Source organism: Sphaeramia orbicularis, chromosome 2 (genome assembly GCF_902148855.1).
Source record: "Sphaeramia orbicularis chromosome 2, fSphaOr1.1, whole genome shotgun sequence".
Lineage (NCBI taxonomy): Eukaryota > Metazoa > Chordata > Actinopteri > Kurtiformes > Apogonidae > Sphaeramia > Sphaeramia orbicularis.
In genome coordinates, this window is record NC_043958.1 from 9,764,425 (window position 1) to 9,776,842 (window position 12,418).

A 12,418-nucleotide genomic window follows, 5' to 3' on the forward strand; every position below is an offset into this window, starting at 1 on the left:
TTACAATTACACAGCTATAGCAGGTAAAGTCAGTACTTAGTACTTAGTGTAACCTTCATTTGGATTCAATTAATCTTCAACTCTCTTATGCTGACTGTTTGGATGTTGTCTTAAACATTCTTGTGTTATATTATACACCTTCAGAATGCACCAGATGCTTTCATGGTCTTTTATCCTTTTCTTTGTCCATATGATCCCATACATAACTTACATAACAGACACATTTTTTTTCCTGAAATGCATTTTTACTTTCAATACTGTGTGTACATATTTGCTATATATACGAGGGCCGTCCAATAAGTTCATGGCCTCACCCAGAACAGAACAACACAGACTGATAATTTATATTTTATTTTTCAACATAATCTCCATTTACAGCAATGCACTTGGTCCATCGATGTTCAAGCATCACTATCCCATCACGAAAGAATGTAACATCCTGTATTATAACAACCAGTATTTCTGGGTGAGGCCATGAACTTATTGAACAGCCATCATACCAGCTGTAAGTTTATTACTACAAAGACCGAGGAATGCATGTGTGGTTGTCATTGTCTTGCTCGAACAACAAACTTAGTGTTAGCTACGTTAGCTAGCTTCCTTAATTAAACACATTGAGAGGCGTGAATGGGCATTTAGAGCTTTCGTAACTAACGTAATCACACCCGCACCTAATTCTACGACTGCAAGTAAAAAAAAATGTGGCACATATTTACCTTTTATCTCAATTTTTGCATTTCATTGTTAGCTCCCGCTCTGCGACATCTCTTTTTTTCGCGGGTTTAGTGAATGCGCATGCGCATTCAGTCACTCTGCACAGTAGACGTCGGCAACAAATGCTACGTTTACGGCCCCTCGGAAAGTCAGCCTCATTTTTTTTTCCCCTCGAAGTAGATGAATGATTATTATTATGATTGTTTTAACAAACAGCTAAAATTAAAAAGCAACTTCAAATTTATTCTATTTTCTTCTCACATTACATACCAATAAATTCATTTTTATGCAAAGAAGGTTACACAAAATAAATTAACAAGGTCAAATTTTAGTTCTTCCTCTGTCCATAAAACACCACATCCCCTCTTGTTAGACTGTATCAGCCTTGTATGTTTTTTTAAGGTTAAGTTTACATGTATTTGCAAATCAAGGTGAATAGGCAATAACTTCAGCACCACACCAGCTCTTAATGCAACATTTTCAAGCAATAATGAGTGAAATGTTTAGACTCTTTACTGTGATAATAGGAGTCATTTTTCTGCATGTCATTGAGGACATTTTTTGATGTTTATCTCAGTTCAGTCTCCATCAGATGCTGATGAAATGAAAATATCCTTCAGCTCCACAGACCTTCACCCTCATTATCTGACTCCTGCTTTTTTCTAATTTGGCCTCAGTGTGTTTTTACAGAAAAATGCTTCATCACATTAATTTGAGCAGGTGAAAAGCTCAATTAATGCCCATACACGTCTTTTTCCAGTGGGGTACCAGTGATGAACACGCTGAGGGACTCTGAGGTGATGGAGATTAACACCAGCACAGACATGGAATCTGGTTAAACTAATCTGATTGCAGAGATTTTGCTACTTCATGTAAATTACAGGAAAAGATCATGACAGAGATGTTAATCTGCTGCAGCATGTGTAGTACAGTCTGACTGAACTGGGGCTATTTTTATATTTGTTTTGTTGAATACCCACCCCATGAATTACGAAATTTAAAACATTGCAATGTTAAATTTGAGAGTGAAAACAATATATCAACTATAAAATCAGTTAGAGCAGATAAATCTTTTAACTATTTGACTAATTTACTCTTTACCACCAATACTGCAACTTGCAATATTGATGTAATTCCCCAAAACAGCTTCTTTCTTAACATAATCAATCTTTTTTTTTTTTTTTTTTACCTGTGTGTCTTCCATCTGCGTCCTTGCCAGAGCAGAAAACATAAACATAACATGTCCATCCAGCGTCATTGTATTTCTCAAAATGATAATTCATGGGATTACATACATGTGACACAAAATAATGAATAGTTTCAGTGCTTTGGGTTCCATGTTGCATTGTTCAATTCCCACCACATTGTCAATGCAAGGCTACTATTGATAACTGCAGGGATACTATTCAGCTACGTGAGGTCAAAGGTCATTGTCACCTGTCAAACCATCTCATTCTGTCCACGCTTGAATGTTATATCCATATTTATTCATTTGAAAGAAAAACTTTGTGTATCCAAATATAAATTAAGTTTTCAGGGACAAAAAAAGGGGAGAAAAAGAATCTGTTACCACTAAAAGAAACACAAACCTCCAGCTGAGCTTCTCTGGAGCTTTTTTTTTTTTTTTTTTAGAACATTTTGCACAAAATTAAATTACTTCATTACTATCGAACAACAAAGTATAAGGTGAAAGTTTCTTACCCGAGGACACCAGGTTATATCACTGACAATGTGTTTAGGTGCATCAGAAGATGAGATATATATATCTCCTTCATTTAACCAGGTAAAAAAAAGCCTCATTGAGATTGCAAATCTCTTTTTCAAGAGTGACCTGGCCAAGAAAAGCAGCACAACAGTTTCTGACAAAACAAGACATAACACATAACAAAAAAAAAAAAATTTAAAGATCTAAAGATTTAAAAAAAAAAAGATTTAAACTAAGCAAGATGACACAGATGACACATGTAACGCAACTATAAAGTTAAATAGCAGTTCTTTATTCTCACTGTGTAAATTCTTATAACACATAAACAACTTATGTCCACCAATATCTTTTTACACTTTCAACGTATCATGTCAGCATTACTTTTGGTAGGACTGTCACTGCCATACATTCATTACATTTCACATGAGTGATAAGTCTTCTTCAATCAGTGGTTCTTTTGTATTTCAGAGGTTTTATGGTTCAGGTTGTGTTGAAATCCAGCATCCAGAGAAGAAAACTGACAAGCACTCAGTAGTTTTACCTAAAATCATTCAACACATTAATGATAAATAACATGTCAGTTCTGCCCCTAAAAGGAATGCTTTAGGAAGTTCTTCAGTCATTAACATTTATATCTGTTGCTGACGTTGTGAGAAATATGTGCAAAGCGGCTTCTTTAACCAATAAAGACCCAAACATCCATCACCGACCAAAAGCATCTACTGATCTAAACTATTGATCTACTAATCCTATCAATACATGTCAATAATTGGTGTAAAATCCAGTTTGTCATCTTTTCATGGTCATCAGATATGACCCATTTGGACGTTCAGAGGCTCTGTAGTTACCGTGGTAACACCGTCATCTTCTACAACACTGATTCACCAGTAAAACCCATAGAGTTTGATCAATGACAATAGATGGAAATGTTTGATTTATGCTCAGTTAATGACAGATTTAACTGAAAAAGTCCCTTTTTCTACAGTTTTCTCTGTTTTTGATAGATAATCATCAATTTTAATCTGAGCTTTTATAAACGTTTTCATGGTCAAAAAAATTAAATACAGGAAAATACCTGATTTATGCTGATAAAATGCAAAATACAGAGGATAATATGATAATAAATGGCGATAAATTGCTTAAGAAGGTTAGATATAGAGAAAATGTAATTTGGTAGCGCTGGGTCTTTATGGGTTAATGTAATGCTCAGCTAATGCATGATTTAATGTATGTATCATAAATGGCTGTTGCTCACAATGACAATTTGAATTTATGCAACGACTTCCCAAATAACTGTTGACTCAGGAACCTTTATTCACACTTAGTGCTTAAATGATCTGACTTGACACCCTGAATTTCAAAAGTGCAGCCTAAATAAGACTCTACTGAGACATTAATATGCTTTTACTTTAAGTGTTTATGAATAACATTAACTGTGGAACTTCGGTGGAATCCAGCTACTTTGGTGTCACTTAGGCTGTAAGCCCAGATAAGTTGAATTTACTTTTTAAAAAAATTTTGAGAAAAGGGGTTGCCTTAAAAAAATTAAGTAATGATTATTAAGTACATTTAATTTAAAATCTTTTGTAATATCAACTGCTTTGCATAGTTAGTATTACAATATATTTGTAGTTAAATCAACTTGGAATTTAGTGCATTGAACTGAATTATTTAAGTGGAATAACTTTGCAAAGCACTTGAGATTACAAAAGATTGCAAGTTAAATGTGCTTTAAAAGTTCATTAATTATTACTTCATTTTTTTAGGGGAACTGCTGTTCTCAATTTTTTAAGTAAACACAATTTATCTGGGCTTACATTGTAACTATAACACAAACCCACAGTGGCATGATCATTAGTTCATAGAGAGCAACACAAATTCATGATGCATTCATTCATAAACTATATTGTGTATTAGATTTCTAGTGGAAAAAGTCATTTTTAATTTAAAAAAATACTAATATAGCCAGACCTGGATAATAGTACACATTTCAGGTGGAATTACTGGCTTTGAGCTGAAAAATAAATGCAAACTGAACACTAAAGTTCCTCAATAATCCATGTATTATCCACATTTGTTTCGGTATTTATTATTTTTGACTTTGCAGATCCCTTGAATTCCAGAGAGGTGATATTTTGTTCATGTTGGTTGCAAAAAATATTAATTATTTCCCAATGTTTTGTGCAAACAAGATAATTAGGGTGGAATGTCCAGAAACCAGAAGGCTGTCGGTTTGATTCCTGATCCCTGTCCACATGTCAAAGTGCCCTTGAGCAAAAGACGATGAATCTGAGGATGCTCCGACTGATGTGCATACACATTATAAAGCACTTTAAGCACCATCAAGGTAGAAAAGCATGTTAAAAATGTCTATTTACAATAATTATGAGTGTCTGTATGACTTCAGTCCATAATGTAAAACATGAAAGTCTGGTCTACAGGTAAAACACCTCCAGAATAAAAGCAGTGAAATGAAAAAGAAAAATTAAGTCAAAAATGCTGATTGGCTGTAGTTTCCAAGACACACTACTGGGTCAAAAAGTGAAACTGTGAGAATTAATAAGAGAATGGGTTTTGCTTGAAAGGAATGTTTGTCATAGAGCTACCAGACTGACCTCACAACATAGTCTGCACATTATAATACATTCACTTTTCAGGTTCATTCTAGTGGCAAATTTATAAATATACTGGTGTAACTGGGACAAAAATGTGGATATATTACAAATAAACAGAAGTTCATGGTGTTATTTACAGTTAAAGGGGTTAAAAAGCATAAATACCTGAAATGTTTCATAAATATGTTAAATTTTTTATTTTTTATTTTTTTTTGCAGTACAATATTTTCAAAACATTTAAAAGTACCTACACATAGGTTAAAAAAACAAACAAACAACAGCGTGACGTTTAGACATTTCCTGTCGTGTTTTTTTTTTTTCTCTCTCTCGAAGTTACGCTAACACTTAGCAGTAAATTCACTTCCGGTTTCACAAGCGTAAAGCCAATACGAAAATTGACCAGGAATGGTTGTATACAGACACTGCACTTCCTTTTACCTTTCAAAATAAAACAAAATTAATCCATCGACTCCATTTTATACATTACATTTTTTTTAACTAATGTCTAAGTACTTTTAAATGCTTTAAACATATTGCACAACAAATGAAATAAGATTCTAACATATTTATGCAACATTTAACTGATGTATGCTTTTTAACCCTTTTAACTGTAAGTAACACCATGAACTTCTATTTATTTATTTATTTATTACATACTCACATTGTTGTCCGGGTTACACTGTACTTATGTACATAAACTGATATATATGTGTGATCGCAAATTGTGAAAGACTTTAAAACATCAGTTAACCGGCACTTTTGTCATTTATTTTTGACTTCATTCATATCTGAGGCTGATAATTCTCAAAAAAAAGTAAACTAGTGGAATTTTTACATTATTTCAGAGGATATCGGCTTAAGTTATTTGTTTTGGGTTTTTTCTTGTTCCAAACCATCAGCTTTTAAAAATCCTCTAAATTTGCACATAAGTGGCTTTCCACAGCCCAGTGTCAGATCTTCAGTGTCCCTTCTATGAGATAAATAAAGCTGATGCTGTCTACTTCAGTGTACAGTCCAGTATAAACTCAGTCCCACAGTCATGCGGGTTCTACCGTTCATAAAATGCAGCCAGCACGTGTTCGTCCACGGTGGTCGTCCCACTCGTGGGTCTGAGGAAGAGTTTCCCCACGGCCTCGGGGTTCAAGGAGCGCACGGTGCTAAGGAGCGCGCGCAGGCAGCCGTACCGGTGAACTGTCTTCACGTGCTCAAAGAGCGCGCGCTCCGCCTCCCGGTGCAGAGCCCTGATGTAGTCCCGACACTCCAGGTCCATCACCTCTACAGGACCAAAAAAAAAAAAAAAAAAAAAAAAAAAGAATTTGGATTAAACATACCTATAATAAAAGGTTTAACTCGGAAAAAGTTGAAAAGACACTAGACATTTTATTGATTTTTATTTATTTGTTTTATTTTAATTTCGAATATCAAAACAAAAGAAAAACAAAAACAAGGAAAAAAATGTTTTAAAAAAAAGTTAATAAAAAAAAGGAATTTGGATTAAACATACCTATATAAAAGATTTAACTCACTTAACTCACACTAGAAATTTTATTTTTTTTCTTTGTTTTTTTTTTATTTCAACTATTTAAAAAAAACAAAAACAGGTGGAAAAAAGTAAAAAAAAAAAAAAAAAAAAAAAGTTTAAAAAAGTAAAAAATAAAATAAATAACAATAATAATAATAATAATAATAATAATAATAATAATAATAATAATTTTGATTAAACATACCTACATAAAAGATTTAACTAAAGTTGAAAAGATACAAGAAATTTTAGTTTTTATTTTATTTCTTTTTACTTTGAACACACACACACAAGTTCAAAAAAAAAAAAAAACATTCGAAAAGGAAATCAAACAGGAGTGTCGTTTACCGGAGTTAAAAAGGATGGCACCCTTCAGAAACGCATATTCCTTGACGCTGATTTTCAGTCCTCTACACTTGACCACGAACAGTTTGATGCCGTCCACGTCCCCCACGGCCACCCCGGGCTCGTCATCCCTGCTGTGGGTTAGAATCCTGTGCAGCAGACTGGGCTCGCGGCTCTCCACCGTGTCAAAGTCCACGCGGTCCTGCACCATGCCCAACACCAGCAGGGGCGCCCAGCTGTTGCGCACGAGCCGGAGCTGATCCGGAGCCGGCAGGCCACGGAAACACGGGATGTTCTTCACGAAGCGGAAAGTTTTCAGCAGCACCTCCGAGGCCGCTTTGAGGACCACCTGCGGGGAGCGGACCGTCACCAGCTTCCTCTTGGGCGCGCAGGAGCAGTGCGGGTGCGCGGCGGCGGCGGACGGGTCCTCGCGACACTGGGGGTCTCTGTTGAGGATGTTGAAGAGGATGCTGCTCTGGCCCGTGTCCCCCCCACACTGACTCTCACAACACGACATGACGCGCGGTCAAGTTGCACACACACTTCGCCTGTATTTTTCACGCACCGAGCGTCTTTATACAAGCGGTGATGGAGACACACTTCCGGTCTGTACTTTCATAATATAACACCGAGACGCACGCGCAGCCTCTCAGCAGTCCTTAGATCACAGGTGTCCAACATGTGGTCCTGGGGCCAAACCCGGCCCACCAGAGGGTCCAGTCTGGCCCCTGGAAGGAATGTGTGAAATGCCAAAATTACACTGAGGACATGAATCCTTTTAGTTCAGGTTCCACATTCAGACCAGTTTAACCCTTTCATGCATGAATTACACTGGGTTACAAACAAATGTTTTTGGCAAGTTGTCTAGGTTTTTTCAACTGAATTAGGAGCATTTTGCACCGCTAAATCCAAACTTGACATCTGTTTTTCTCAATCAGGTCAGGTTTTTTTGCTAATTTGATTTTGAAAAATTTGATCTTCTCACAAAATTGATTACATTTCTGTGACTTTATCAGTTGATTTTTTATATACAGGGTGGGGAAGCAAAATGTACAATATTTTGAGGCAGGGATTGAAAGACAGTGTATGACCAGTTAGTTTATTGAAAGTCATGAGAATTTATTTGCCACAAGAAAATGTACATAATAGAAAATGTTTTTATTCTATGTGTCCTCCTTCTTTCTCAATAACTGCCTTCACACGCTTCCTGAAACTTGCGCAAGTGTTCCTCAAATATTCAGGTGACAACTTCTCCCATTCTTCTTTAATAGTATCTTCCAGACTTTCTCGTAATAGTTTTGCTCATAGTCATTCTCTTCTTTCCATTATAAACAGTCTTTATGGACACTCCAACTATTTTTGAAATCTCCTTTGGTGTGACGAGTGCATTCAGCAAATCACACACTCTTTGACGTTTGCTTTCCTGATTACTCATATGGGCAAAAGTTTCTGAAAAGGTATGGATAATAGTGTTAGGTATGACTATGACATCAATATATGTTTGGTTTCAAAACAATTGACGTAGTGCCTGCTGAGAAAAAACAACTAAATGTTCATTGTAAATTTTGCTTCCCCACTCTGTAGTTCTCACCCAAAATAGATTTTAGGAGAAAAAAAATCATTTTCTAACAGGATTCCTGTTAGGTACAATGGTGTATTCACCGCAGATGTAGCAGAATACGTCAGGCTTATTTTTGTAAGATCTTCTAGTCGAAGCCATTTCATTCACCTGTAATATTAAAAAAAACATTAATCATAAATTGGCAAAAGTAAAATCTTCAGAACTCGTTCATTGCAAGAAATATGAAAGAATTTTGTATCATATGATGTGAAAATGCCCATAAATGTAAGCAAAAATGTTAAAAAGCCAATATGTAGCATAGTTCAGAAAGTTGACCTGATTGAGCAAAATTAATGTGATTTTTGGATTCAGCACACCAAAATTATCCTAAATCAGCTCAAAAAACTTAAACAATAAATTTGTTGTTGACCAGTGTTATGAGAACCTTAGTCAAGATTTTTTTACCTGATTGTTTTTATTCCTCTTTAGGCATGAAAAAAAAAACAAACAATGCGATTGAAATTTTTTTAATGAACGTATTTTTCGTAAAGTTAGAAAAACCGTGAAACAAAGAAACGTATATCAGACAGTGATGTACTGTGTGACTGTTATAAAATAAGACATTTTCAATGCAGCTAATCTTATGTGACGAGTTGTTACTCATTTCATGGAGATAATATGCAAAAAAAAAAAAAAACCTTTAAGAAAACTATTTTTTTTATAGTCTAATCGCAATTAGCAAATGATTTACACTAAAACATGTTATTGCAGATCAGGTTTATCAAAAACAGCAAAGTTACAGTGGTGGTATGAATGTCAGTGTATGGGATGGTGCATAAGCGTCCACTGTGTCGGCTGATATGGAACCAAAACAACAAAACCTGTGAATATACAAGAGAACAGCTGCAGAAGAACTGTCCACTGGAGTGACCAGTATGCATGAAAGGGTTTATCTCAAGTGGGTCAGACCAGTAAAATACTATCATAATAACCTATAAATGACCACAACTCCAAATTTTTGTCCTTGTAAATGTGAACATTTTCATGTCATTTAATTGTATTTACACTAAAACAAACTGACATTTCACAAAAACACGAATAACCTAAACAAATATGAGCATTTTAAAATGTCTGAAGTGTAATTTTAACAATATTCTGCCTGTTATTAAATGTTTTGTGTATTTGTTGATCCACTGTGATCTGTAAGTTGTAATTTAAACGTTTAAATAATAAACTGAGACATAATATTGTTAAAATTGCACTTAGTTTTCTTAAGAAATTTCAGTTTGTTCGTGTTATTCACATTGTTTTAAAGGATAGTTGGTAGATGTAAACATTGTCATCGCATAGTTTTACTTTTTTCACTCTAAAACATAGAGGAAAGTTTGGAGATGACATTATTTATATATTATTATGTTATTATGTTGGTTTGGCCCACTTCAGATCAAATTTGGCTTAATGTGGCCCCTGAACTAAAATGAGTTTGACACCCCTGCTCCATACAAAAGACTGTAAATGAGTGAATGTGTTTCTCAATTTATATTAAGATGCAAGAATTCATTAAATTAACGCAGAAATCATGTGCAAAAATAAACAAATGTTACTAGCCTGTTTAGAGTGACTTTCATTTGGATAAACTGATGATTATGTACAGCTTAACTTGATTTTTATTTGGATTTATTTTCTTTAAAATTATCTGTATTTGTATCAACTATCTGGAAGCTATTCTTTATAATTTTGTGTCATATTACACCAAGTTTACTTCAGAACAACCCATCATTTTGTATCATACTTTTCTTAGTTTCAATAATATTCTTATTTTTGCTTTAAAAATAAGCCATTTTTAACTTTTTTTTTTTTTTTTTTGGGTGCCGTTTACACATTTTCTGTACATTTTAGTTGGTTACATGCAGTATATAGACACAGACACTAGAAATGCATATCTAAAGTCATGTTCTTAGAAGTCTAAACCTAGTGGTGGCTTAAGGCTTTTGCACAGAACTGCACATCTAACACAAATATTGTACATTTTAGTGCAGTATGTATTGTCTGAGTAAGTTACTTTTAAGGTAAAGGGTTTTTTTTATTGAATCTATGTCATAAACAAGCTTTGAAAATTCAACATGGTTTTAGCCTCAGTCACAGAAACACTTAAAATTTCAATAAGTAGTTAACGGCACCATGAGTATTTTCCTCTGAACTTCTCTGATGGATTCATGATATTTGTCATGTATTAAAACTAATAACTATACACATTTACTTCATTCTTGGCCACATTTCAGTTCATAAACGCATGTTTTATGTCACACCAGGTATGACTTTGATGGACAGGTGACCCTTAAAATTAAATGAACCCTTTAAAAATCCCTTAGGGTTAACTGTATTATGTGCATTGTCATAAATCGGAATGTTGCTGCAGATTATATCAAGTATTTCAGATGTGCTAAAGTAAAACAAGAGTAAAAGAGCAAAGTAAAAGAGCAAAACACTGACTGAGCTTTTATCTCTACAGCAACCACTTTGACCTTTCATCTTCGATACATTTTGCAGATAACACGCTGCAAATAATGTGGTTCTTACCAAGATAAACAAAAAAAAAACAACAACTTAGATTTAGAAGTGTTTGACAATTTATCTCGTTTTAAGAGTTCATTTCTTATTTCAAGTGTTCATATATCTGTAGACATGCTCATTTCTACTTTCAAGAATGGTGTCCAGTGAAACTATATTGCTGCATGAACATAATTTCACTTGCTTTGAGTACCTTTTTGCTCAGATTTAGTGTTTTTATCTTTTTAGACACCCCAGTTTTTGCAGTGCACTTGTACTTCATTCAGATTTTGCCAGTGAGTCAACAGTGGTGTGTATTTTCATCCTCCTCTGAACTGTAGAAATATAAAACCTTTATTTTGAAGTCCTCACCTCCAGTCATCCAGTTTCACTCTATGTGTCTTCAGCCAACTTGATCCTGCTTCATAAAACCCAAATCATGCCTGTCCCTAAGCCCTGAAGGGCCCTGAGCAGGATTTGTGTTTTTATATATGTATATTTTATTCGAGCGTGTCGTGTAAATTCCTCACACATCGACACGTGTGCTCTCTGTATGTTATTTGTTCTTTTTTCCCATGAACTTGTTGCATATTTAACACCTGAACGTGTCTTCGGGCAGAATGCCGGGGCCGTCCTCCATCTCAGGGGCCTCATTTGGAGTGTTTTGAGTCAGTGTGGCATGCTGGGAAATGTTTGTCTATGCAAAGCAAAGTCCTGCAGGTGGGTTTCAAGGGGGCAAAGAGGAGAGAACATTAATGCAGCATAAAAAAAACTCAGTCCTGTTGGTTTGATTCCTTTCTTCTTCTTTTTTTTTTTATCTGTTTAGAGCTTATGTGTGGTTGATAAATAATATGGATTCATTTAATTTCTCTTTGGTCATTTTCTACCTCATTGCTCTTCTATTCTATTCTATTCTATTCTATTCTATTCTATTCTATTCTATTCTATTCTATTCTATTCTATTCTATTCTATTCTATTTTGTTCTATTCTATTTGTGCACTAATGCTATGGTATTAAAAAATCTGACAGTTTACGTAACAGTTCACATTTTTACAGTTTTAGTGCATTTAGTTTCATTTTAGCGATAGTAATAATGATTTTTGACTGACATTTGAGCTTTCTGAAAACACTGAAATATTCTGGAATCCTGTTTTTGGTTTTTCTCAATTTCTTCAGCCATTTATAACCATATAAATGATAATTTACCCCTTGTATGTTCGAGACATGACCATTTTTGTTGGCATTCAGCTATAAAATCATAAAAAGAATGCACATATATGACAATTTCACTGTCTAATTCACCCTTCCTGGATTTGAGAGTTGACTATTTTTTACATAGTTATCATTCAAGCAGGTTTAATTCAGGGGAAAACATGAAATATAGTGGAAATGAGTAGAAATCAAT

The 12,418-nt window shown here is 34.6% G+C and overlaps 1 protein-coding gene across 1 annotated transcript; it reads right to left on the minus strand.

Moving 5' to 3' along the window:
* Positions 1–3,510: 3,510 nt before the first annotated feature.
* LOC115430707 (nuclear receptor subfamily 0 group B member 1-like) lies at positions 3,511–7,473 on the minus strand. Its single transcript, XM_030150887.1, has 2 exons — positions 6,905–7,473; positions 3,511–6,309 (listed from the first exon to the last, which is right to left on the minus strand). The coding sequence occupies exons 1-2, from the start codon at positions 7,416–7,418 to the stop codon at positions 6,083–6,085; spliced, it is 741 nt and encodes a 246-aa protein (XP_030006747.1). The 5' UTR covers positions 7,419–7,473; the 3' UTR covers positions 3,511–6,082.
* Positions 7,474–12,418: the final 4,945 nt, after the last annotated feature.